Below are 24,442 nucleotides of genomic sequence, written 5' to 3' on the forward strand. Positions count from 1 at the left end.
TAGATATGAAGTCCAGAAAGAAGGAACAATCAGAGCAGATGACAAATGAAGGAGGGCACAGTTTTAGCCATTGCTTTAACATGAATATATTCTCGTGCTGCATTAATGGTTTAATTCAGCACTGTATTGACCCTGCTCTAGTGAACGACCCGATACCTAGACCGCTCCTGAGACCTGGTATCTGGTGGTGTCAGAGGCAGTTTTGTAAGCTGCCTACAAATCCAAGCTGCCTTTGGGCCCCTTCTAGCAGGGAGGCTGTGCCATGTCAGCTTTGTAAATAGAGACAGAAGACACAAAGGCTAGAAAATGTGCCAGGGTCACACAGCTTAATAAATGCTTAAGTAGCCTCCACTTCGGATTCACCTGAGGTTTCTTTCTGAGACCACTAGTTGTTGCTTCAGCCTCAGCCTTGGGGCAGGTCCTGCATGTGAGTTTTTGTGGATGAACAGTGAGTTCAGCCTTGTCTTGTGGTCCTTTCTGCATTGCTTTTTAGAGCCTGATGGCGGTCCTTTTCAAGTCAAACAAGTACTATAAACGCTCTGGGGAGGACGAACAAAGGAGAGGAAGCTAGGTAGATAGATAGATAAAAGCAGAGGTAAAAATAAAGGTAGGAGGAAAGCTGCTAACCAAACCAAACCCTACAGAGCTGCACAGCTGGCTGTAGCAAGGGAGCATGTCCTGAACCAAATTAAAACAAAAGGCACGGGCCTTTATGATCCTTTACTTGTACGTACATTTTGTGCTGCCTCCCCCTGTGTCAGACGAACTGAGGATTTGCTAAGTTTCTTAAGAAGTTTTCAGACTTGTCATTCTCCTTAGATTATTTTCACTGGCCTTTCATACTGTTGAAATGATATTTTAAAAGCGGGATAATCCAGTTGGCATCACGCTAAGAAGTACCAGCAGCAATTAAGAATGATAACAATAATAATAACAACAATCTGTTAAGTGTCAGTAGCCACATTTGGTAGCAAGTAAATCCCTGGAGCATTTCAAAAAGTGATCTCTCCACTCTCAGCTGTCTACCTGCCTCATAGATGTTACTCTGGGAAGACTAACAAAGAGGGAAGAAAGACCTCCATCAGATAAACTGGCAAAAGGCAGAACACTAAGTAAAGGCTGGCTGGCACTTGTGCTGCATGGAGAACTGGAGGCCTGTTGGCCAGCAAGATGACTAGCCCGAAAATGTGCATTTCCTGGCTCTTTGTCAGATTCAAGCTACCTTGATTCACTGTTTCTGAGATTTAATTCCTTGCCCTCCTCCTTTACCAATGATTTTTTTTTACTTAAGTAGCTTGTTACATGCATATTCGCCTACTTTCCAAAGAGGTGTTTCTACCAGTCCAGTGGAGTGTGTGGAAGTTTAACATCTGCTTTAACCAAAGGAGCCCAGTGCACTTGGAGCATGGGGATAAGGGAAAAATTAAGATGAGTACCAGGAGACGTTTCCTACGGGTGAGGTCTGGTAGTCTGTGAAATATTCCCCCCTGAGAAGTAGTGGACGCCTCTATGCTATTTTAAAAACCAGACTGGAAAAAGCAGTGAAGAACAGCTTCAAGTTAGCAGTCCTGCTTTGGCTGAGAGTACAGACCCAATGACCTACCACGCTGTCCCTCCTCACCTCCCTCTGCCTGTTGTGACTCTCTGATCGCTTCCCTGAAGAAAACAATGCAAGTTCATCTTCATATGCTCAAAGGACTTGGTGCTGGTAGACGAGAGGCTCAACATGAGCCGTCAGAGTGCACTAGCTGCCCAGAAAGCCAATCGTATCCTGGGCTGCATCAGGAGAAGCGTGGCCAGCAGGTCGAGGGAGGTCATTCTCCCCCTCTACTCCACTCTCGTGAGACCCCACCTGGAGTACTGCATCCAATTCTGGAGCCCCTACTACAAGAGAGATATGGATGTGCTGGAACGTGTCCAGAGAAGGGCCACGAGGATGATCAGAGGGCTGGAGCACCTCTCCTATGAGGACAGACTGAGAGAGGTGGGGTTGTTCAGTCTGGAGAAGAGAAGGCTCCGAGGAGACCTTATTGTGGCCTACCAGGATCTTAAGGGGGCCTACAAGAAAGCTGTTGAGGGACTTTTTAGGATGTTGGGTAACGATAGGACTAGAGGGGATGGATTAAAACTAGAGATGGGTCGATTCAGACTGGATGTTAGGAAGAAGTTGTTCACCATGAGGGTGGTGAGACACTGGAACAGGTTGCCCAGAGAGGTGGTGGAAGCCCCATCCCTGGAAGTTTTTAAGGCCAGGCTGGATGGGGCTCTGAGCAACCTGATCTAGTGGGAGGTGTCCCTGCCCATGGCAGGGGGGTTGGAACTAGATGAGCTTTAAGGTCCCTTCCAACCCTAACAATTCTATGATCTTCAGGACAAGATCTTCTGCCAAGCGTGCTGATGAATTTTGCCAATTTTGCTAATTCCTTACTGCACAGTGAGAGTCATAGCAGGAACCTTGCTTCATAGGAATGATCCCCTCTGGTTTTGATGAGTGTTCATGATTACACATGAGGAAAGTGTTGGATACAGCTGTCCCATCTGCATACACTGTCTTTTTGGGTGCAGTTCAATAAGGGGCGTGGTGGCAACTCATAATTAGGTAAATTCTTGTCCACAGACAGATTCAGGCTGCTAAATACTATCCAGATGTGGAACACCCCAAAGGTATGGAAGTATTTGGATATGGGGTCTTGGATTGGAACTGTCCTTACACTGTGTACAATTGGAATGGTAGATAAGAGAGATATTTCTGAAGGAATTAATAATATATATCACCCATGAGATACTCCTAATATTGTAGGCCCCCTTATAACTGAATTCTTGCTGTTCCGAAGCAAAAGCTGTTCCTAGTCATAGTCAGAACTGAACTCGAACCCTACATACATTGAATCTTTCCTCCAAGTCTCTCTTGAACTTTGGAGAATTTCCAGGTGGGACACAGATCTGCAACAAACTTGACTCCTCTGTTCAGAACTCACTTCCTACCGTGCCAAATAAACCCTGAAAATTAACTGCAAGTCTTCTGAGGCTGTGATCCAACAGTGTGAACTGGTGAAGGAAGAGGGAAGAAACTCAGCAGTACCTCCTATGGGAAAGGACCCAGCTCTCAGGTAGTGATCTCAGGTTGTTGTACCCACATGGACTCCAGCTGCTTGAGCACGAATTCAGGGCTCTTTGTGCTAAAATCAGTGTTTTTGTCAGCTCCTCGGTGGTTAGAGTATAGCTTTGTGTGCTGTGAAGCCTCCTGACTGCAGCATGCAAAAAGCAACTGAGCTGCGTCTCTCAGCTGGATGAGGTCATTTCCATGAGCACACAGCAGGAGTGAAAAACCTCCTGGATGGGACAAGTGTGTTTTACAAATGCTTTGCACTGATGCAATATGGCAATGCAATGCATTTAGGAACAAAGGAGTAGCTACATGGGATGGAGCTTACTGCGTTCCCCACCCTGGACTGATAACAGCTGACTCTCTAACCTGTCCCACTGTGGGAAGGAATAACCTTCATGAAGACGTGTTGAAGTCATTATAACACAATTGCAAATGACTTGTTGGTAGATTATGTTTATTAGATGATAATCTTTAAGGGGGAAAAGAGAGAGGGCACTGGACCAAATCTTCAAAGAGGCTCACATTTCCATATACTCTGGAAACCACTCTGCCTCCCTTGTGCATCCTTGCCATTCCCATCACTGGATTTGAACCAGCTGCAAGATCAATGACTGAGGAAAGTCCAAACACGTGACTTACCCAAATTCCTATGGCCAGTGCTTGGAGCTGATCAGTAACAAGATACAGCGGAGGGAAAGCTGGGTGCACTGCAGTGTAATGTATCTGCATTGCAATAACTCGGGTAGCAGAATATGTCTGACTAGATTGACTGCTACTGGGGAGGAAGAAAACAGCAGAATAAAACCTCTAATTTCCAGCGGTGAGGCCCTTCCCCGTTCCCCAGCATAAATGTCAAGGCAAGCTCTATACACCAAAAGGTTTACTACACGTGCTACGCACACCCTCTTTGCAGACTATGTGCAGATACATTGCCTATAGAGGGTGTCTAAGACCCTAATGAGCATCTCCACTCTTCACAATGAGATTGAAGCTCCCGTGGTGCCAAGTTTGCACTTGGATATGAATTCAGTCTTTTTGGAGACTGATAAACAACTACAGTGCTGCTACAAATAGCCCCAGATTGAAAAGAGACAAGAAGGTTATTGGCATTTCCCCAGAGTCCCACCTGAGAAATAGGAGTGAGGGATTTATTTTTTTTTCCTTTTCATTAGAGTAGTTCTACAGCAGTTAAGCTGTCCTCCTTTCCTGAGGGCACCTTAATTTGTCCTGAATGTAGAAGATCAGCTTTCTGACATTGCAGTGCCCTCATACCACGCCCTGGAAGAAGCAACTGATATCTGTTTTGTGTGGTTTGTTTCTTTTAATCCAAGAGAAACATTCACATGTGCAACGAAGAGTTCCGCTGCAGTGAAGTACTCAGTTCCTTGCTCCTTTCCGTTTTGTACGCTGCCAACCATTTGCATTAGTGAAGACAAACTGAGGAACAGCTGCCTGCCCTTGGGACAGATGGCAGAGAAGGAGAGTCTTCCCAGTTCCCGTGAGCGACTGTTGCGTAGCTTTGCATCGCATGCGACCTGTTATCAGTGGGAATTTGACCTTCCACATCCGAGGCACTCCGATTCAGCCAAACACTTCTTGCAGGGCACCCCCTCCTTGCGGGGCCAGCACGCTGCCCTGCAGCAAGCCTGGCCCTGTGACCCACGCCTGCTGGCAGACATCCATCTGCTGCGCTGCAATCCTCGATCTGCCGAGGACAACGCTCCCTGGTGAGGTTTACCAGCAATTTTCTTCCTATTTTCTCCCTTCTTTCTAAAGAAAGAGGATGCTATTTATTCCCTATGTCTTAGGGAATACGCAGTGTGGACTAAAGGGCCTGCCCTTGGAGGTGCTGCCGAGTCTCTAAGCACTTCGCAGAAGCTAGCTGCACCACCGGAAAGGATCGGGATCCTATTCTGGTCTAAGAAAGCAATGCAATCCCAAAACCTCATCGATCTGGTGGGAAATTCCCATTGCTCCCTGTGGCTCCTCTCTACAGCACCTCCCCAGGCAGGCGTTCAGTGGGACTCCCGCATGCACAGCTACTCCAGCAGCATCTTGAGATCACAGGTTTATGGACAGTTCTACATCTTGGCCTGAGACGTGAAAACAATACAGATCTCCTGGAAACATCCTACGCAGTACAACACTGGGCTGGACTTACCTTGATTGGAGAGTACCACTTCCGAGGAGAGGAAGGCCTGCGCATGTTGTTCGCAAGGTTCCTGGGTTCAGGGAACTCGTATTCCTGTTCTGGCATCTTGACTCTGGCATTCTTGGCTTTCTCTAGCTTAGCGCCTTCTTCTGTGGAGCCCTTTTCTCCCCAGCGCACCTGAAAAGATGGCATCAGGGCATATTACCACAGTAGCTGCTGTAAAGAGTTACATCCCTGCTGTAATAACTAGACCCTCGTTTGTATTTACCCAGTGTCCAAATCCAAGGTGAAGAGCGAGCCACAGGCTGTAAAGCTTATTTCTAGACTAGAGCTCAAACCTTAAACTTCTCCTCCTTTGTGATTTATGAGAAATGTGAGAGTCAGGAAGGTTTTCATAAAAACTGAAAAGATTTCCTTGTAATTTGTATGGCAACATTGCCCCTGTATCCCAGGCATGGGCCAGGATCTTACTGTACTACAAGAAAAAGATGGTCTCAGACTTCAGGAATGTTTGGCTTTCAAATATTCCTATAGAACAACAATCTGGCCTCAGATGGACAAAAAAGCTTAAAGAAGTCTGTGCCTATCTCCTGAGTTTCTTTTTGGGTAAATTGCAGGGGATATCACAGCTCAATTCACAAATAAGATATTCTAATACATGAACTGGTATCTATTTACCTCCATTCGTTTGATGCCGCCAACTCCTCGTCCACCATAATAAGAGGCATCTACTGTTGGCCATTTCTTCTTTGGAAGGCCATCATCATCTTCCTCCTACAAAACAGAAGAAAGGGGTTGCGCTGTTAGGAAGCACGACTAGAGATGGAAAGGAATAAACAGTCACAGGCCAGGTGGTCCTTTGAGCCCGCTAGAGCCAGTGCAATCAAGGTTCTGGTCTCTCACTGGTTATTTTCCAGAGGATGTACACTCATGAAAAGAAAATGTTTCATGATATAAACACCACCACCACTTGAAAGGTACAGTCCAGCTCCAGCAGGAATGCGACTCTTGCCTTTTTTTCCTTTTTAGTTTTTAAGGAGACTCTGTCTTTCATCATCATCATCAAATTCAGGGAAGTAAATTGTTTCCAAGTTGCAAAATCATTGCAGCAACCAGCAAAATGGCACCCAGCATAGCTCAAGAGCGGGGGTCTTCTGGCTGCAAGTCTGGCTGATATGCTAGCCACCAGTGACAGCGGCAGGGACTTAGCTCTTCCCCGTCCCTTCACTGCGATTAGGGTGGGAACAGCTGCTCTGAGGAGCGTTCTCTGACTCATGGCTCCCCACATGCTGGAGGAACCCTCCAGGGCCCAGATAAATCACTGTAGTTCCAATTGGACAGAATCGGGGTAAAGCAAGAAAGCAAGCAGGTCAAATTTGCTCCCGAGTGAAGGCAAATTAGGAGTATGTTCGGAAACAACCCCAGCGTGAATGCCCAACACAGAGATGAGGGGTTTTGAGATGAGCTGGCCAAGTGTAATAGGATGGAAAAGTCTAATGGAAAAGTTACAAGAATGGAATTAGCTCCTATAACGAACTTCTGCCTCTGCTGGGGAAGTCCATGTGGCTTCAGTGATTTTCATGGGCCTATGCCAGCAGGAGTCAGGCCCTGTGTGAGAAATGAGACTTAAACTCTCTACAGATTGGATGTGTTCTACCCTTACGTAGTGCAGGCCACAACCCTGGCCTTCACGATGATGTTCACATATCACCAAATTAACAAATCAAGAAAATCTCCTTAAGTTTATTTAAAATGAGTCTAGCTAAGGTTCTATACATTCCATATTCTTTGTTGCACTATATAACAACTCCACATGTGCTCTGACCTACATAGTGCCTTTCCCTTTAATTTCTACAGTTCAGGCTGTGAACTGGCAAAGCAGAAAAGCAGAGTTCATCAAAAACGTGAAGTATTTCCTGTGAAAAATGTGGAGAGAAATGAAAAATGGTCCCTCTCTTTTTTCTTTCTTTAATTTTTCACAGAGATTTGGCAAAACTCCAAAACATAGGAGCCTTCCAAAACTGGAAAAGCCAAAAATACTTTGAAATTGAACTCCCCAGTAGGAAAACTGAAAAAACGGGGGGAAAAAAATCCAAGACAAACTATGCTTTTCATGTCAAACAAAAACATTGTTGTTTTTCCAAATACAAATAAATTCGGCTGCAAAATTTGTTCTGATCTAAAGGAAGAGTGAACAATTGAGTCATAAATACAAGGTTCCTCTCCTTCATAGCTGACCTCTTTCTCTCCCTGGTTAGAGCGGCTGAGGCTCTTTGCTGCAACCTAAGAACTTAATATCTCCGCATGAAGTTTTCCATGAGGACTTTTTTAAAAAATTGGAATCAGAGCCATCTAAATATTTTCCTTCAGCAATTCTCTTTCTCTCTCTCTTCAGTTTAGCACAGACTGGACTTCTCACAACAGGAAATACCAAGGTTTAGGAAATCTTCCCCACAAGCCCTTAAAAGCCCTGCGAGTCACTTCAGTCTAAGACAGGAGTGTTTCTGCCAGAACAACAGAAACAGCACACGCACAAAAAGACAACAGCGGACACTTGAAAAACAAAGGAGTCACAAGCTTCCTTCAGGATGAGTCTGTTTACATGTTTTGAAGGGCGCAGGAGGTTTTGCAACACAAGCAAAAAAAAACCCAACCAGCCCCACCAGTGATGTCCTACACACTTGGCAAATACGCTCACAACACACGTGAGTAGCCAGAGGAAAGCAACTGGAAACGCGGGGGTCGGGGTAGGAGACCGCAGGAAAACGAGAAGGAAGAAGCGCACAACCCCCGCGTCCAGCATCCCAGCTCACTGCCACATTCACAAGATCTGAGCCAGTAAAACAGGGCTGAATTCTCACATCCTGACTCAGTTACGCCCGTATTTTTCTACACTTAGCTACTATGGGGGTTTTGCCTGAAGAAGAACTGCATAAGGAATGTCAGCTCTGACACAGCAGCAGTATAAAAAAACAACCCCGGAAAACTCAAGTGCATTTAAGGATGGTGGAAATTGACTGTACAGAACTTGGCATCTTTCCACCCCCAAAATCTGCTTTAGATGGAGCTAGAGTTTCTTTTAAAAAATAAGAAGCAGGACAGAGCTACATTTCACGGTCAGAGATCCAGATTCGTAACTGCTGGATTTCAGAAAACAACGATCCGTGTTTATCTCCGAGTCCATGCCGGGCTCTGGATACTTTGACCCTGACCTGAGGGAACCTCATCTGTGGGTAACGCGAGGATAATTCAGGCTCCGCTAGGCGTATCTGAACCACTCAGGGCGAGAATTCAAACTGAATTTGGCCAGATATAAAAAAAGTTTGGACAACCGACCCCTCTCCCTGCCCTTATAATTGTTTTCACAATTGTCTCTGCAATGCCTGAATCTTGTCAGAATTCAGCATTTACAGAGAGCTCTGCCTGCACCAGGCGCTGCAAGACATGGGACAATCATTCCTCCGAGTTAAGACATGTTACCATCGAATTTTACAGCTGAGGAAGCACGGAGGTGAATACACTGTCCTCAAGGCTCCTGGCCCCTTACTGCCTCTTTTTTTTCTCCCAAGGCCAGGCTCATTTCCAAATTGCATGGCCACCTCTCAGACGCAGAGGCGTTGCCACACTTTGAGGACACCTTGCTCGGTTCTCAAGAAATATTTCCTCCCTGCTGCGGCAGGTTTTGCTTGTTACATTATGCTCTGCTAGGCGTCTAAATCGCAACTGCACAAACTCTGCCTGCTCTTAATCGTTCCTGAGCAGTTTTGCAAGAACATTGCCTTGGTTTCTCTCGTAACTTTGCCTGTCACTGGCCCAAGCCTGCAAACTGTTGTCACAAAGCACTCCCAGGTCACAAGAGCACCTAAGATGCTCTTCTGGTGCTCTACTAAGGAGCAGGCTGAAGAAAGAGCTCAACTCTCATGAGGCACCAAAAAATTCACATACGACCTTATCCTCAAGGCATAAATGCTTAGAAAACCAGCCTTTGCTGGTCGTACTGATCACAGAAACTCCTAGTTTATCTAGGGTATAGATTCTTAAAGGCCCTGCCTGAAGTTACCTCCTCCAAGCGCAAAGTGGTGCATGCGCACGCTTAAGAGAGCCCCCGTTTTGATGAAGAAAGAATGTCGAGTTATTCATACTCTCTAGCTCACACACTGAGCTATGGGGAAGATGAAGTGAGGTCTTATAAGGTCATGGGAATTAACACTAGTGCTCCCATTGCAACTGTGATGTGATTAAACCCAGCTTTCGCAGCCTCTCTGCTAACAGAGTTTGCTTTCCTGGGACTGTCTAGATATTTCACATGAAATTTGGCTATTACACCTTCATGGTGTAATACCTACACCTCATCTGTTGCCAGAAACATCCCAAATCTTTTTCTTCTAAATGCTTGTCTCTTGAAAGGTTCCTTTTCTCCTCCTCCTGTATTTCCGCAGCTCACTGTAGAAGGGGAGTAAAGGGGAAGGAAAAGAGCTGGCATACCACTGTGACCTGGCTTTATTTCAGGAATAACAGAATACATTTCCTGCCTTGGTGTCTACAAAAAACTTCTATCAGATCCTTTCTCTGGAGCTTACTTTGTTACCTCCCCAGCAAGGTTTTTCAGGAAGAGATGGGGAAACAATTTGGAAAAGATTAATAAACACCAGTAAGTGAGGGTGCAAGCAGCGCCCCAAGCAGGTGAATCCCTCTTAGCCATTCTCTGGCCTTATGCATGTTCAGTGGTGGGAGAAAGAGATTAGTTCACAAAAATCAAACTGGTTCAAGCCAAACAGGTGGTTTCATCTGTTGGCTTAACAGTAACTGCCATGCAGTGAGTTAAATTCCTCCTTTTCACGCTGGCCTCCCATGACAGTGATAATTACCTTCAGCATCTCATGACTGTGCTGCTGAATGGTCCTTTCTCTCCACGACTTTCTTGTGTGTGCTTGCTTTGGTGTATGTGGGTAAGACGACAACAGACATAAGAATTATCCAATTACAGGCTGGTTGGTGGCTTGGCTCTGGTGCCATGCCAGGGGTGACTGCGGAACTCGGGTGATAGAAGAACATGGAAAAAATGGGTCTGAGTGATGAGGAAAGGGCACGCTCTGGTCATCCGGTAATCTGCCTGGTTCTGCCAGATTTCAGGGAACTCTCCCTGAATCCCTTCTGCAGGAGAAAGTGCTGCCATGACAGAAAACGAAGATACAGATGCGTATTTTAGCATTGCCTAGTCTCTGTTTATAGGGCAAGGAAGCAATGAGAAGAGAGGGTGCCCCTTGGGTATACTCCGGAGGGCTCCAGCTTATGCCCTTTGACTGCAGTCAGAGTCTGTCCTTCCACGGGACTGACTAGCTGCAGACCTCTGGCAGGGGTCAGGGAGTGCACAGGAGATTGTTGGAAGCTACAGAGCCCTGCAGGTTGGGGTTGTTTGATGTAGAAGATGGGTTACTATAGTGAGAGCCAGCTTCAGCCTCATGGTAAGCTCCTGGTCTGAGTTCAGTAAGAGACATTCCAATAAGCCCAGCCTGAAGGTGATGGGCCGCATGAATAAAAGCAGCTGTGTCTTCCTCCAGCAGGGATAGAAAAAGCCTTCCTGTCCACTGGAGGTAGAAGAATGTGGTTTTGATCCACCATCAATGACTAATCACAGGCCAGAAAGGTGCTCACTGGCTCCTCGAGGCATTCACCTCTTCCGATTGGCATTAACTCAGTCTTTCCTGGCTGTAAGTAAAACCATCTGTCCTTCATCTGGGCTTAACCTCCTCCAGGATCCCGTGCTGTTCTGAGGAGCACAGCGGTAAGTTGACGACATTTGCAATTTCTGAATGAATTAATTGGAAGTTTCTAGCCAATAATGATTTCCTTCACCAACAGTGAGCGTGTCTCCAATATGTCTCTAAAGGCCTTTAAAGCAGAGTTCAATAAAACCTTTGGCGGGTTTGACAGCAATGCTACTTTCCCTTCATTGTTACAGTATAATGCATTCTCCTTGCAACGCAAAGACATATGGGCCTCGGCTCCCAAATCTGCTGATGCAAGAATTCCTCTTAGCTTTTTTTTTTGCCAAGATTTTTTGGGAGAAGAAAAAAATCGTACTGCAACTGTAACGCTGCTGCTTAAGGGATTAGCGCTCTTTCACGCTGGAGACGAGCAGTTGCTAGGTTTTCTGCAAGGGAGAAAGCTATCTGCAACAACTAAGAAAAACTGGATTGCAGAATATCAACTCCACCTTCTATTTGTTTTCAGCAAAGTAGAAAATCTGGAGTGTCCAACCTTCTGTGAAAACATCATACTCCTGCCAATCCCGTTCTGTGGACCAGGCTCTATAAGAGTAAATGGCACCAATAAAATGCATCTTTTCAGAACTTCTGCTATTTTTCCACTAGCGGGAAGCTCTTCTGTCGGGGAAAAAAATGCACAGTACAAGTCATAGCTTCAAGCTTTACTCATTTTTGAGTGCTGCTCTGATGCTATACGGTTTCTTAAACAGTATAAACTATATTTTCCTTGCTAAGACACCTTTGGCTGCTAATTGTATAAGATGTTGTATAATCGTGTAAGATGGCTGTAGGATAACCGAGTATTGAGCTTAGGGGGATGTGCTCTGGTGGAAAGTACGTGTGAAATGATACCACCGCCCCAGTCCCTACGATGCTGGCACATTGTTGTAACCAAAGCCTCCCCAAGCCCAGGGTCCCGAAACAGTACGAATAATAGCCAAAAGATTGCACAGCTCTCCTCTTGCATTCACGGGGAAGCAGGTAAACTACAGGCACAAGATGAACGCGATTTTTCAAGCACCGCGCAGGGCCCTCCTCTGGGTACAACCAAAGCGCAGACAAGTCTGCGTTTAAAGCTGTCATCCACAGGGATCAAGCCTGAGAGCAGGCAGAACAACCTTCTGCTTTTGTACGAGGAGGATTTACCCCCCGTTATCCACAGTACAAGACCAGGTTAGTTTAAAATAAAAAGCCAGTGGCAAATACATTGCTAAAGGGAAATTGTGAAACGGACAGATGAATTGAGGACTCTTACATCCAAAGAACTGCACAGACTGTTCCTCTCTGTCAGAGTAAGGGCCAAGAGAAAATATAACAAGTCCAGAAATATCTTTACACCAGCTTAACTAAACTTAACCTGAGGTAAATAGAACTGGTCTGGCAAATATAACTAGTTTATTTTGCAGCAACTGATCTGCTTTGCAGCACTTACTGGTTTGATAAAAGTCTCCCTTATATGTGAAGCACACTTTCCCTCTTAGCACAGAGATGTAATTTCCCCTTCCAGTCCTTGGCCAGTGAGCCAGCATTCCAGAATGATGTATTTCAATTAATTTCAGCAATTGAATCCTTTGGCTTGGAGGAATGTGCGATGCAAAACAGAGCACGTGCAATTTTAAGTTAATATTTTCCTTTTCATTCAAGAGGATAGAAGCTAACAAAGCTAGGGGGTTTACACAGAAATGTCTACTTAGGAAAATAGGCCAGATGCCCGTGTATAGAGCCATGGGGAGCACTGGATCCCTTGGGTCCAGGAACGTTCAGATTTGGAGTTTTGCCTCTGGCTTGTTTTGAAGCGACACCAAGATGGAGGTTCTAGTACTGGCCTTGGCTTCAGCTGCCCTCAACTATTTCTCTGCGCTCAGTGCAGGCAGAAGGTAGGTTGGATCCCACCTCGGAATTGTGGCAGAGGACTGAGCCTTAAAGGCGTCCGCCTGCCTTGGCACAGAGAACGCTCACTGGGCCGGACTGTACGGAGACCACAGAGAGGATCATTTCAGCAAGCTTTTCCATTTGCAAGCTGAAGCAGGCAATGAATTTGTCTCCAGATGCAATAAGCAAGGCGAACTAACCAACCAAATCACTCTGAGCACAGATCTAAGTCTTCTCTTACTTGCATAGTTAAGAGGAACTGATCCAAATCCCAGTGAAGTCAATGGAAAAACTCCCATCGACATCAATGCGCCCTGAACACAGCCCAGTGACTTTTCAATTAAATCCCACGTGCAAAACAGTGAAAGCAAAGAAGGGACTCATTGCGTGCTGAAAGCAGGACACAGGAAGAGAGAGATGAAAAACAGGGCATATTTCTGGGGACAATCTACTAATTCAGTAATGGTGACATCGCTTTAAACCATTTGTTGCTAGATTCATCTAAAAAGAGCAAGCAGAATTAAGCTGAAGGTTTTAATGTCGCTTTATCATTTCTCTGCATTAAAACTTCCCTGGCTAGCGCAGCTCTTCTGATACCAAGATGATTTTGCCGGGGTTTTACATCTGCTCAGAATATGTCCCGCTGACTTCGGACACATTGCAAAGACTGGGGGCTGCCTGTGTTCACAGCAACCGTAGTCCAAGGGATCAGCATCGTAAGTTACCGCTCAGCTGCCAAGATCTGCTGTATACGCTAAACCATCAAAATCATTACCGTGCTGTTCCAGGAAGGCAGTTAAGCACATGTTTAGGTTCCATTAACTTCAAAGTTAAACATACACTTAAGAATTGTCTTTTTTGTGAACCACAGCCTAACTCCGGCGTGCTGTTCTGACCGAGTGGAAGTACTGCCTGCCGCTGTTCTCCTTCCCTACCTGCTCCGTGGAGGTATTGTATATATAGACCTACGGTCACTCCTAAATAAATAAAAGCACATCTCTACCTCTGTAGAAAGCAAAGTGAGCACAGTGAAACACACGTGGCAGACATCAGCTACAAAGCCCCCAGTTTAGCTAAACCACTTTAGGTTTAGCTTTAAGGCTAGAGCTGAGCACAAAGGTTTAAAAGGTCCATACTCTGCCAGGCAGCAGAACTCTTGCGAGGAGACTGAACAAAATCTTGTCCTAAACATTGAGGAAACCAGGTTGTCAGTGTTACTCACCTCGCTGTCTTCTGCAGGAGGTGGGGGGGGCTCTTTGATGATCTAGAAGATTCAAAGAGAAACAGAAGAGTAAATCCATACTTTGTTCTTTAGCACAATTCAAATGTCACTTAAAGAAAATCCCAAACAACAAAAAACCCAGGATATGCCACTGCGAACATCTCTGAACTTCACTGCAATACTGCATGATTACAGGGTGGCTGCGTGCGCTACTGGTGTCACCGTCCCTGAGAGCAAGAGGGGAAACAGGAGGTGTCCCAAAGCCCTGCCATATAGACGTTTCCTGATTACAGCTCCAGACTCATGTTGCTCATTAGGTGACCCCTGTCCTAGGTGAGGTAACAGCAAAGTCATACGTCCTTGATTCTCCAGCCTCCTAACCCCCGTAGGAGGCGTAGTCAGCGCTGGCTCTAAGCAACACTGATAGCAATCACTGTTTCACCTGAACAACCACGCTAAAATCAGCGTCTCCTTCTACTGGCCACTGCACACGTGTCCAGAACCTGCCTTAAATAATTTGCAGCCTGAACAAAGACGGAAAAGTGAAACCGAGGTGGAGCAAAATGCCCTGGAGACATTGCAAAGCAGTCATAAACCCCCAGCCTCTGTCTCCCAGACTCGTACTTCATTCTGAAAGGCTGTGTCACCTCATGCTCTCATGAAAAATGCTTTTCACATTATCAGGCTAATATAGTTCACTCTCATAAGTTTAAAAAAAAATATATAAAAATACATATACATTTGAGGCTCTCCCAGGATCTGTAATGAAGCAAGCAGGGTGAGGTTTTAGACCGGTCCAGGATATTCTCCATAGAAACAATTTAAGTTTATGTAGGCGTGAGGCTATTATTTCATGCAAAAAGTTTGCATCTAGGGTTCGGCAGGCAGTTGGCTATTATCACAGCCCTCCACTCCAAAAGCAACAGAAAGCCTTCCAAAGGGAAAGCAGTTGCATACAGGCACGTCAAATCTCTCTCCCTTACACAAGACGCGCCCCAGTGCACAGCCATTGCAGTCAACAGATTGAATCCAGCCAGCAACGTCGATGCAATTGCCCCAGGAATGGGTTTTCTCCAGTAGTTTTAAGTCCACCTGGATGAGGCAGCTCTTTCTTTACACACCGGGCCATGAGTCAGATGGTTTAAGAGTGCTGGAGTGCCCGTGGAGATAGTGCCCAGTATCCTCAGCTCCTCCCAGGACTGGGTATTAGGTGTAGAGGCTGCCCAGCATGGGGTACAGATGTGTAAGCTTAAAAATTAAAAATCACAGTCCCCCACAATAACAGCTTGGCTGTTTAAGTGCAGAAAGGGAAAATGACAATCACATTAAAGGCCCTGAAGATATAAATATTTACAACAATTCCTCTCACTCGTGTTTTTCCTTCTCTGATGAGCTCACTGTTTTTATTTTCCTCTGCAAACCCCGAGTCATGCAATGTGGCCATTAATGAAGAGCACGTGCCTCTGGCAAGGGAGGAGATCGGGGCTGGATCAGTCCTTTGTTTGTATCTCAGCTCAGAGCAGTGATGGTTGTAGAGCCCTGCCGCTACCTGCTCTTGGGCAACAGGGCTTTTTTTTGGTGGCCTACAGTGCCCTATGGGGAACTTCTCCTAAAGAATCTTTGTGCTTTAGGAATCAACATTGAATCTTTGTTTATATGCACAGAAGCACAAAGCGCATGTGGGATCACAGAATGGTTAGAGTTGGAAGGGACCTCAAAGATGACCTAATTCCACACACCCCCTGCCCTGGGCAGGGACACCTCCCACCAGCCCAGGTTGCTCCAAGCCCCGGCCAACCTGGCCTTGAACCCCTCCAGGGATGGGGCAGCCACAGCTTCCCTGGGCAACCTGGGCGAGGGGCTCACCACCCTCACAGCAAACAATTTCTTCCCCAGATCTCATCTCAATCTCCCCTCTGTCAGTGTAAAACCCTTCCCCCTCGTCCCATGGCTCCCCTCCCTGCTCCAGAGTCCCTCCCCAGCTTTCCTGGAGCCCCTTTAGGGGCTGGAAGGGGCTCCAAGGTCTCCCCGGAGCCTTCTCTTCTCCAGGCTGAACCCCCCCAACTCTCTCAGCCTGTCCTCACAGCAGAGGGGCTCTAACCCTCTGTTCATCTTCATGGCCTCCCTCTGGACCCGGTCCAACAGGTCCATGTCCTGGCCGTGGTCCATATCCTAAGCATGGAAGCATGAAATGACATTTGAGGAGCGTGGCAGGTGCACCCATTGCCCTGCTCACAACATCAGTCGTTCTGACACAGCAGAACCATGGCTCAGGCTGTGGCTGTAAAGCCACCGACCACATTAGGAAGAAAGGAAGGGAGATGCCCCAGAGGAGCTCAGGCTGAGCAGCAGAGCTGGTGAGCATCTGATACAGCTTCCATCTCTGCACAACTTGCAATTCCTAGCTCGTGCTTGCAGCTCTGGGGGATACCAGTGCTTTCCTCGATGATGAAAAGTGGATGAAAAGTTGTCTGCATCAGAGTACTGCTCTGTGGAAAGGAAACCGTGGGTATCAGCACGGTTTACTCAAGCGCTGCTCCTTGGTTTAAGATGGAGAGAACATAATCTCTTATGTGTCTCTTGACACAATAAAAACTGACAAAGCGTATACAATGCACCAAAATGCACAGAAGACTTTTCTAGCCACGTTTTCAGATATGTTTTGGATGGTGTGAGGGGTGACGCCTGTCAGCAGACCTCCTTTTGAACCAAAGCCCTAATCCAAACCCACTGGATGTTGAGAAATTTCAGATATGTGATCCAAAGTATACCTACTGGAAGTGGTCTTATTCCCTCCTCTAACACTATTATGGTGGAACATCATGGGTTTCAGTGGAGTTTCTCTCATTTGCATTGGCGTGAAACATCAGAATAATCTGTCCAACATATTTGGTCCAGCTAAGCATTCAAACACAATTTCTCAGCCAGTATCACTAGAAACTTTTGAGATTACAGACTTGGAAATGAAAAGATGGCTGTGTTTTTCGTACATTTGCATTCCTTCTCATAACATACGCACACACAAACTAACTGATTCCTATAAACAGATTAAGTTTTTTCTATCACAGTCAAAGAGGAGAAAAAAAAAAAAAAGACATTCTGTCCCTTTTTAAGTGCTACACACTTCTAAGAGCAACTGAACACCCCATAAGTTGGCAACATAGATGATTGGTTAGTTTGGACAAGTCCAGAGATGGGGAGAGTTTAGTCTTTGCCTTTGAGCCTGTATGAATTCTCAAAGTCTAAGCCTTACAAAAAAATACATTTTCTGTCTCACTGCCCAGGTCTGGAAAGTTCTGGTCTACAAAATGTACGAATCTTTTCCTTCTCCCTTTCAGATTCTTATAGTCACAGCCATATGTGCACAAGACCCTCCCTCTGGGGTTCCGGAGGCCGTCAAGCAAATGGGATCTTTGTGCCACCTCACGCAAGCGAGCAAAGCAAACGCCAAGTGGGAATAACAGGGTCCCTGAGCTGAAAAGCAGTGCCTTACACCTGCTCGCTTTGCCCAAATAGAAACAATTACTCAAATTTAAGAAAGAAAATGCCATTACAGGCAACCCAGCGAGGATACAGCCCACACTGGCAGAGAAGACTCGAGTCCGCCACGTTTTGTTCTGGGCTGCACCTCTCGCCTTCTCTCTGCCTTGCCAGATGACACACATGGACCTGCTGAACACAATCAGCTGGGAGCACGCTTGGCCAAGCAAAATGCTTCGGCTCGTTTAGCTTGGCAAGGCTGAAGTGTTTGTTCATGTGTGCTGCAATTGTTTTGATAACCTCGAGCCATTTCTGTGATTGCTGCTGCAAAGCTGTATCTCCTGTCCCTGTGTTTGAAAGAAGAAAAATATGATCGCTCAGCAACCATATTTGCTCTCTAGGTGAGGAATACCTGAGGGTTTCTAGATCATCGCCGTGCTATAAAAACCTTTCAATGCAGTCTTTTGTTTTCAAGTAGTAAAGGCCTGTGGGATGGAGAGGTGGCCATTGGGTTTTCTCGGCAGAGGAAGGAATTTCAAGGGTGGTTGTCAGCACTTCTACACCCTTAGCTGTGAAAATTCAGGACAGTAAAGCAATTCTTTGCCTTTCTCTTGCCTTTCATCACAGATCTCAACGTGCATTTGACAGACACAGGTCTCCATTAGCTGACCTACCCTGATGTCACAGATGCAAGGAGAAGCAGCTGATTCTGATGAATAACCCAGCGTAAAAGCAGAGGAACGCCATTAGCCACCTCCTAGCAGTTTAATAGCATTGGAGAGGCCTGGTATTCTGTTGCTCGAAATTCCTGTAGCCATTCAGGCATAAGAAAGCACATGTTGAATCCAAAGTTTGCATATTCCAGGAATGTGTCTAGGATGTCTTCCATCTTGGGAGACCAGAAAACTCCACCAGTTTACGGTGTCAAGCAAGCACTTATCATATACAGCTCCCTGGAGTTCTATATGGTAAGTTGGGGCAATCTATTTCTTGTCAGTGAAGTGTATCTGCATTAAGATGGAACAGACCATCATTTAAAGTGAGGGCAACATGAGAAAACAGTACAAAATAAGAAAGAAAGGACATCACCTCTAACTAGGACTAAAATTTGGGAAGGGAGCATGCACTTAACTGAGCAGAGTTTTTGTCCTTATTTACCTTCTGGAAAATACAGAATATGTATTTTTGCTATCCTAATAGGCAGGGCTGGGGTTTTTTTTACAGCATTAAATATGACACATCTGACCCATCTATTTTTTTTCCTTATGTATTTATAGTTTTGACCTCCTCGAAGTCCTGTGATAGAGTTTCATAGTTTAGTTATGAGTCGGATAAAGGAACATTTCCTTTTAATTTGTTTCATATCTGCTGTGTTTAAGTACCCTTTAAATCCCTGGAGATTTGGTCTATGCTTCAAAGTTTCTAATACAAACAGAAGCCTGTCCTTATTTCTTCATCTGCAATACAATACATTCCTCTTCCTGCACACCCTAGTAAGAGGTAAATGAAGCCCAATAGGAAAGCTAACTCACACTTTTAAGTTAACCTCTCTTGTCAGTCTGGAAGCAGATCCAGGAATCTCAATTTTAACTCATTAAAACTAGGAGACAAGGCTGTTTCACACCTAAGACTTCAAGCTGCCGTGCACAAACCACATTCAATAGCACAAGTCAAAATCATCTACCTATGAAAAGACATGGCATCATGGAGGGAAAAAAAAAGCCCCGCATTTGGCTAACTCTTGTTCAGTTTGCAACTGAACGGGGCTGACATGCAGCTCTCCAGGGAATGCACGAAAAAAAATGTAGCACCTGCAAAGGTCATTCCTTCTCCTACGCTATTTCATAGAATCGTAGAATCATAGGGTTGGAAGGGACTTCTGGAGATCTTCTCCTCCAATCCCCCGGCCAGAGCAGGGTCACCCAGAGCAGGTGGCACAGGAACGCCTCCAGGTGGGTTTGGGATGTCTCCAGAGACGAAGACTCCCCCACCTCTCTGGGCAGCCTGTGCCAGGGCTCTGCCACCCTCACAGCAAAGAAGTTCCTCCTCACATTTAGGTGGAACTTCCCACGGTCAAGTTTGTGCCCGTTACCCCTTGTCCTGTCCCCAGGCACCATTGAAAAGAGCCTGGCCCCGTCCTCCTGACAGCCCCCTTGAAGTATTTATCAGCGTTGATAAGATCCCCCCTCTGTCGTCTTTTTTCCAGACTGAAGAGCCCCAAATCCCTCAGCCTTTTTTCATCAGAGAGATGTTCCAGTACCCTCATCCTCTTGGTGGCCCTTTGCTGTCCCCTCTCCAGCAGTTCCCTGTCCTTCTGGAACCGGGGAGCCCAGAACTGGACCCAGTGCTCCAGATGGGGCCTCCCCAGGGCAGGGCAGAGCAGAGGGGGAGGATGACCTCCCTCCACCTGCTGGCCACGCTCTTCTGGATGCCCCCCAGGATGCCATTGGCCTTCTTGGCCACCAGGGCCCATCGCTGGCTCACGGTCATCCTGTTGTCCCCCAGGACTCCCAGGTCTCTCTCCACAGAGCTGCTCTCCAGCAGGTCACCCCCAACCTGTCCTGGTGTGGGGGGTATTTCAGTGGTCAGAGTCACTGGGGTTTCCTCCAGGCGTCTGTCACACTTTCTTTGGAAGACTATATAAATTAAATTCATTTTCTGGCCTAAAGGAAAACACCATAGCTACCTTCAGCTACATGCTCTTACTCTTGCTCTTACTCACTGATTGCTAGTGAATTACCTGGTTAAGTAAGACCAAAAGTATGTCCCAAAGACCTATTTCTCTTTAGCAGGGCTGAGCCAGCTTTCTTCGGAGGAGGTGAGAGGCAGCCAGGGAAAAACCAAAGGAAGAAGTCCTTTTTATTGAGTTAATTACTTCCCACACAGAACTGGGGCAAAGAACAACAGTGCCTCCTCTGTGTTAGTAGCTCCTGTGGCCTGGAGCAAAGGGTGGTGGAGCTGGTCAGGATTAATATGACTGGCCTTTGGATCTGGCCTTAAGGAAATGCATTAGCAAGTAAAATGGTTTGGAAATCTGAAGTCTAGGCATATCATCTAAAGGCAAACACTACCTTCCTAACTTTCAGAGGCAATGCTTAGTGCTTTCCAAAAAGGCAGCTCCATGCAGATCTTTCAGTTTGGACACCCCAGAACTGAAGGACACTTTGGAGAATTTGGCTTTAACTTTTTGGCAAGGACACATCACAGCAGCACGTCAAAGCACCCTAGTTCAGTGCCTGGCACACGCGCTGTTCTATCAACCCCAGGCAAAATGCCTCTCCTACGCTGTTTTCAGGATCCATGCCAGCCTGCTTAAAGACTGACAGCTATAGAGCATTATATCTACATCTAAACCATCCTGGTCTGACTGACGGGAGGCTGAGAGGAACATAGAACTGCTGTGGGTACGCTGGATGATTAATAAGACTCTCTTTATCCTCCTGCTGCCCTTTGTGCACAGCAATTGCAAAGTCAGGTTCTGTTATTTACACCACTTTAAACCTACAGTAACAGCGCTACCTCCAACTGTTTGGGATCGACTGCTAGAAATGAAGACACCCGTTTGTGGCAGCATGCATGGATTCAGAGCCTGGATTTTTACACACCACCTCCAGCTCCAATAAATTCAGTGAAACTCTACCACACTGTACTACGGCAGCGCTTGCCTCAATAGCTCAGATCCAAATCGAAGGTAGGGACTGCAGGGTCCACAAGCAATTTCTGCCTGCACGTTTGTGTCTCTTTCTCTTGGTTTGTCTCAATAATGTTTCCGATGAATCACGACCCTGCGCTCCCTTCTCACAGAATCATCATAACTGCAGAAAAACTGTGCCTCGCGCACGTGGGAGCAGGTGGGAATCAGAATATGTGGACCCTTGTAAGTCATCTCCATCAAGCATCATGCACCATCTAATTATATGACTCTTCAGGGTTGCTGTAGAGTCTATCCATTTCCTCCCCTCCTCTTCCTCCAGTTTAGCCATGATTTTCATGTGGTTTTAATATATATTTTCCGTATTTTCTCCATCCAGCTTTTTTGTTTCCAAAACTTCTGGTCAGCTGCAGTACAGCCTGAAAGCCAAACAAATTGCTGGGTTCTTCCATGCTTCCTTCCAGAAAGCAGCTTTAAAGTTAAAACTGGTGTTAGATGCTTAAATACCAACACCTCATTTATATTCCAGCCACACCCCTGTATTTTAAAAGCTGCAGTATAAAGATGGGTAAGATGGCGCATATATTCTAAGCAGGCAATTAACACAGACCAGCTTCTCGTGCCCTCCTCCCTCGGGCCACGCTGTATGGACACATAAGGGAGGCAAAGACTCATGTTTACCTCATAAAATTGTAATGTAAAAATGTGATGGACCAGCATGTGGGAAATGCTTTGAGTTTCGGCTGCACCAGGGAGATATTTCCACTCATATCCTCTGCGTTTTATCCCCTGGACTGCCCTAGCCAAGGCTCAGCCCGAGGCTCGGGGCAGGCTGACCGTAGCCACTCCTTCGGCCACGCCAGGGCTAACCTTCCGTGTGGATCCTGTTCAGGTGCAAAGCCCAAACACAACTGCCCCAGCCCGCCAGTTTTAAGTGTCTGTGGGAGACACTCGCTCGGTGTGGGGCTGCATATTGGCACAGGGAAACTGCCCCAGCACAGACAAGCCTTCCAGCTATCGTATTAATCACGCCTTCACTATACGTCCAAAACACTTTGACCAGCCCCATTTCCAAGACTATCTTGGAGGCTTATTATCTATTTGGCTTACATCTATACTAAAATCTATTTGGTTTACATCAATATTAAACCCAAGCCTTACGTTGGCCTCCTGCCCAGAACAATTTCACCCTTGGGCACCTAAATAGCCTCTTGCAAACACGGTTACTACTATGATCACTTGGACTCCCTCAGGTTATGCAGTGTTCAGGAAAGAGAAGGACTGGGAAGACAACAACAAAACCCACTAGCATCAACGAGACCAGGATCTGGCACCTGCTGATGTTTTGCAGATACGTTCTGCCCGGGAAAAGCAGGGTCGTCCTGCTACACGTGTCTTTGTATGTGCCATCATCCTTCCACCGTGTACAGTGCTGGGGATATTCGCTTAGCAGAATTATCTGCCTTTGTTTTCTGCTGTTGCTGGATAAACATCCTTGAAACCTTTTGAAAGGTTAGCACCTGGCCCCCATGCTTTTGTAATATTCCCCCACAGACATCAAGGGAAAATTTGCCTGTGCTGGTATCAGGCACAGCAAAAACCTAATTATTGTTCTGATCCACTGAGCAACAATTGCATCTACTGTAAACTGAATGGTAAATTCCAGACTTCATCCCAGAATACTTCTGAGACCAATAAACTTGGATACACTTGGCAACAGCATTTCTTTATGGGTGCGTGCCAAGGAGACACTGGGTTCCAGATAAATCTCCGGAGTAAGTCTATTGACTTCAGTCCATTTACTCCAGGGATGAAGCTGGCTTGGTGTCTTTCCTGAAGAACTGCTGGATAATAATGATTCCTATTTAATTAAAAAGCACGCCAAGAGGAATTTCAGGGTTTAGAAATGTGCTTGTCACTCAGAAACAAATTTATACTTGGTAAGAAAAGAGTTTGTTGTGCTTTTTTCTTTTTGCCTGGACACATACAGCATTATCTCCGAAATGTCCCTGGGCTCGAATCCACAGCAGTGTCTCTGGGTCTGCGGTTTGATTGTTAGAGGTTATTGCTTGCCTGCCTCTCTTGTCTGTTGTGCAAGCCAGTTCCTCTGCCCTTAATTCACTCTGTGCTTCTGGCAACACTGCATTCCTTAGCGTGCCATTACCAAACTAGCAAATAAGCACTGCTCTGCTCTCTTTCTCCCTGCCCGAAGCGAAACAGGCTGGGTACGCCTCTCTGGATTTATCTTTAATTTTACAGAACCTTTGGGTAAGCAATACCCAGTGAGGTATCATAGCTGCTGATCTACTGTCAAGCATACCAGACTGCCATCCCAGAGAGACAGAAGAGATTTCATACAGGTTCTCGAATTAAAATCTTTCCAGCAAGTAGAGGGACGTGTTTGACTTACATTTGGAAAATATCAGTGAGATAGGCCCCGCTTGGAGACCTTGCTAGGAGGGAATGTGGGAGGTAAAGGAGAGAGAGGGTGAGGAAAAGCTTTTATCTGCAACAAATTTTTTAAGTACAGAATTTAAATCTGGAAAATATTATACTTATGAAGTTTCATGTGGACAAGAGACTCCCTATCTCTGCTGTACTCGCCTTGCTTATCTGGACTGTATTTCTCACACTTCAAGAACGCTGTTGTACGACCACTATCCTCATGTCATTCCACTGCAGCAGACCCATACCACCCTCACAATGCATAGCTCCATATTCCCTTTACTCCGTGACGTACTGCTTTTCTTTAGGCCGTTTTCCTATCAGCTTCATTGTTCTCCTGTGACAGAACCTTGAAATGGCAACGTCACTCAGAGCCATTCCTCTCTATCGCCTCAATTCTCCACCAAATCCCAGCGTAAACAACTGTACGGGGCACATCTCCATTGACTTCCATGCAGATGCACCAGCAAAGGAGTTGGCCCAGCTTCACTGGGAACGTGCCATCTACTTTACACGAATAACTCTGAGCAACCTACCACACTGCTAATCCTTCGTCTGTTTTTAGAACTGATTTTTTTATTGTTCTGAAAAGTCCAAATAAATATTTTTTCCCTTCTGGTTTTCATCTCAGGACAGAGGTGCCAAACTACTGTGTAAAGAAGCATTTTACCCCTAGCATTTCCAGCCAGAAACAGAAATAGACAACTAAGATCTTTCCTGCGAGACTTCCATCCTTGTTCTG

At 46.0% G+C, this 24,442-nt stretch overlaps 1 protein-coding gene across 1 annotated transcript in view; it reads right to left on the minus strand.

Moving 5' to 3' along the window:
* ANTXR1 (ANTXR cell adhesion molecule 1) overlaps positions 1-24,442 on the minus strand; it is a 115,903-nt gene that overhangs the window by 29,845 nt on the left and 61,616 nt on the right. Inside the window, exons 14-16 of the mRNA XM_054180828.1 lie at positions 14,124-14,165; positions 5,940-6,035; positions 5,271-5,438 (exon numbers count right to left, since the gene is read on the minus strand). Coding sequence (XP_054036803.1) covers positions 5,271-5,438; positions 5,940-6,035; positions 14,124-14,165 — 306 coding nt within the window. The remainder of the gene's footprint in view (positions 1-5,270; positions 5,439-5,939; positions 6,036-14,123; positions 14,166-24,442) is intronic.

The sequence above is a fragment of the Rissa tridactyla genome, chromosome 20 (assembly GCF_028500815.1).
Source record: "Rissa tridactyla isolate bRisTri1 chromosome 20, bRisTri1.patW.cur.20221130, whole genome shotgun sequence".
Taxonomy (NCBI): domain Eukaryota; kingdom Metazoa; phylum Chordata; class Aves; order Charadriiformes; family Laridae; genus Rissa; species Rissa tridactyla.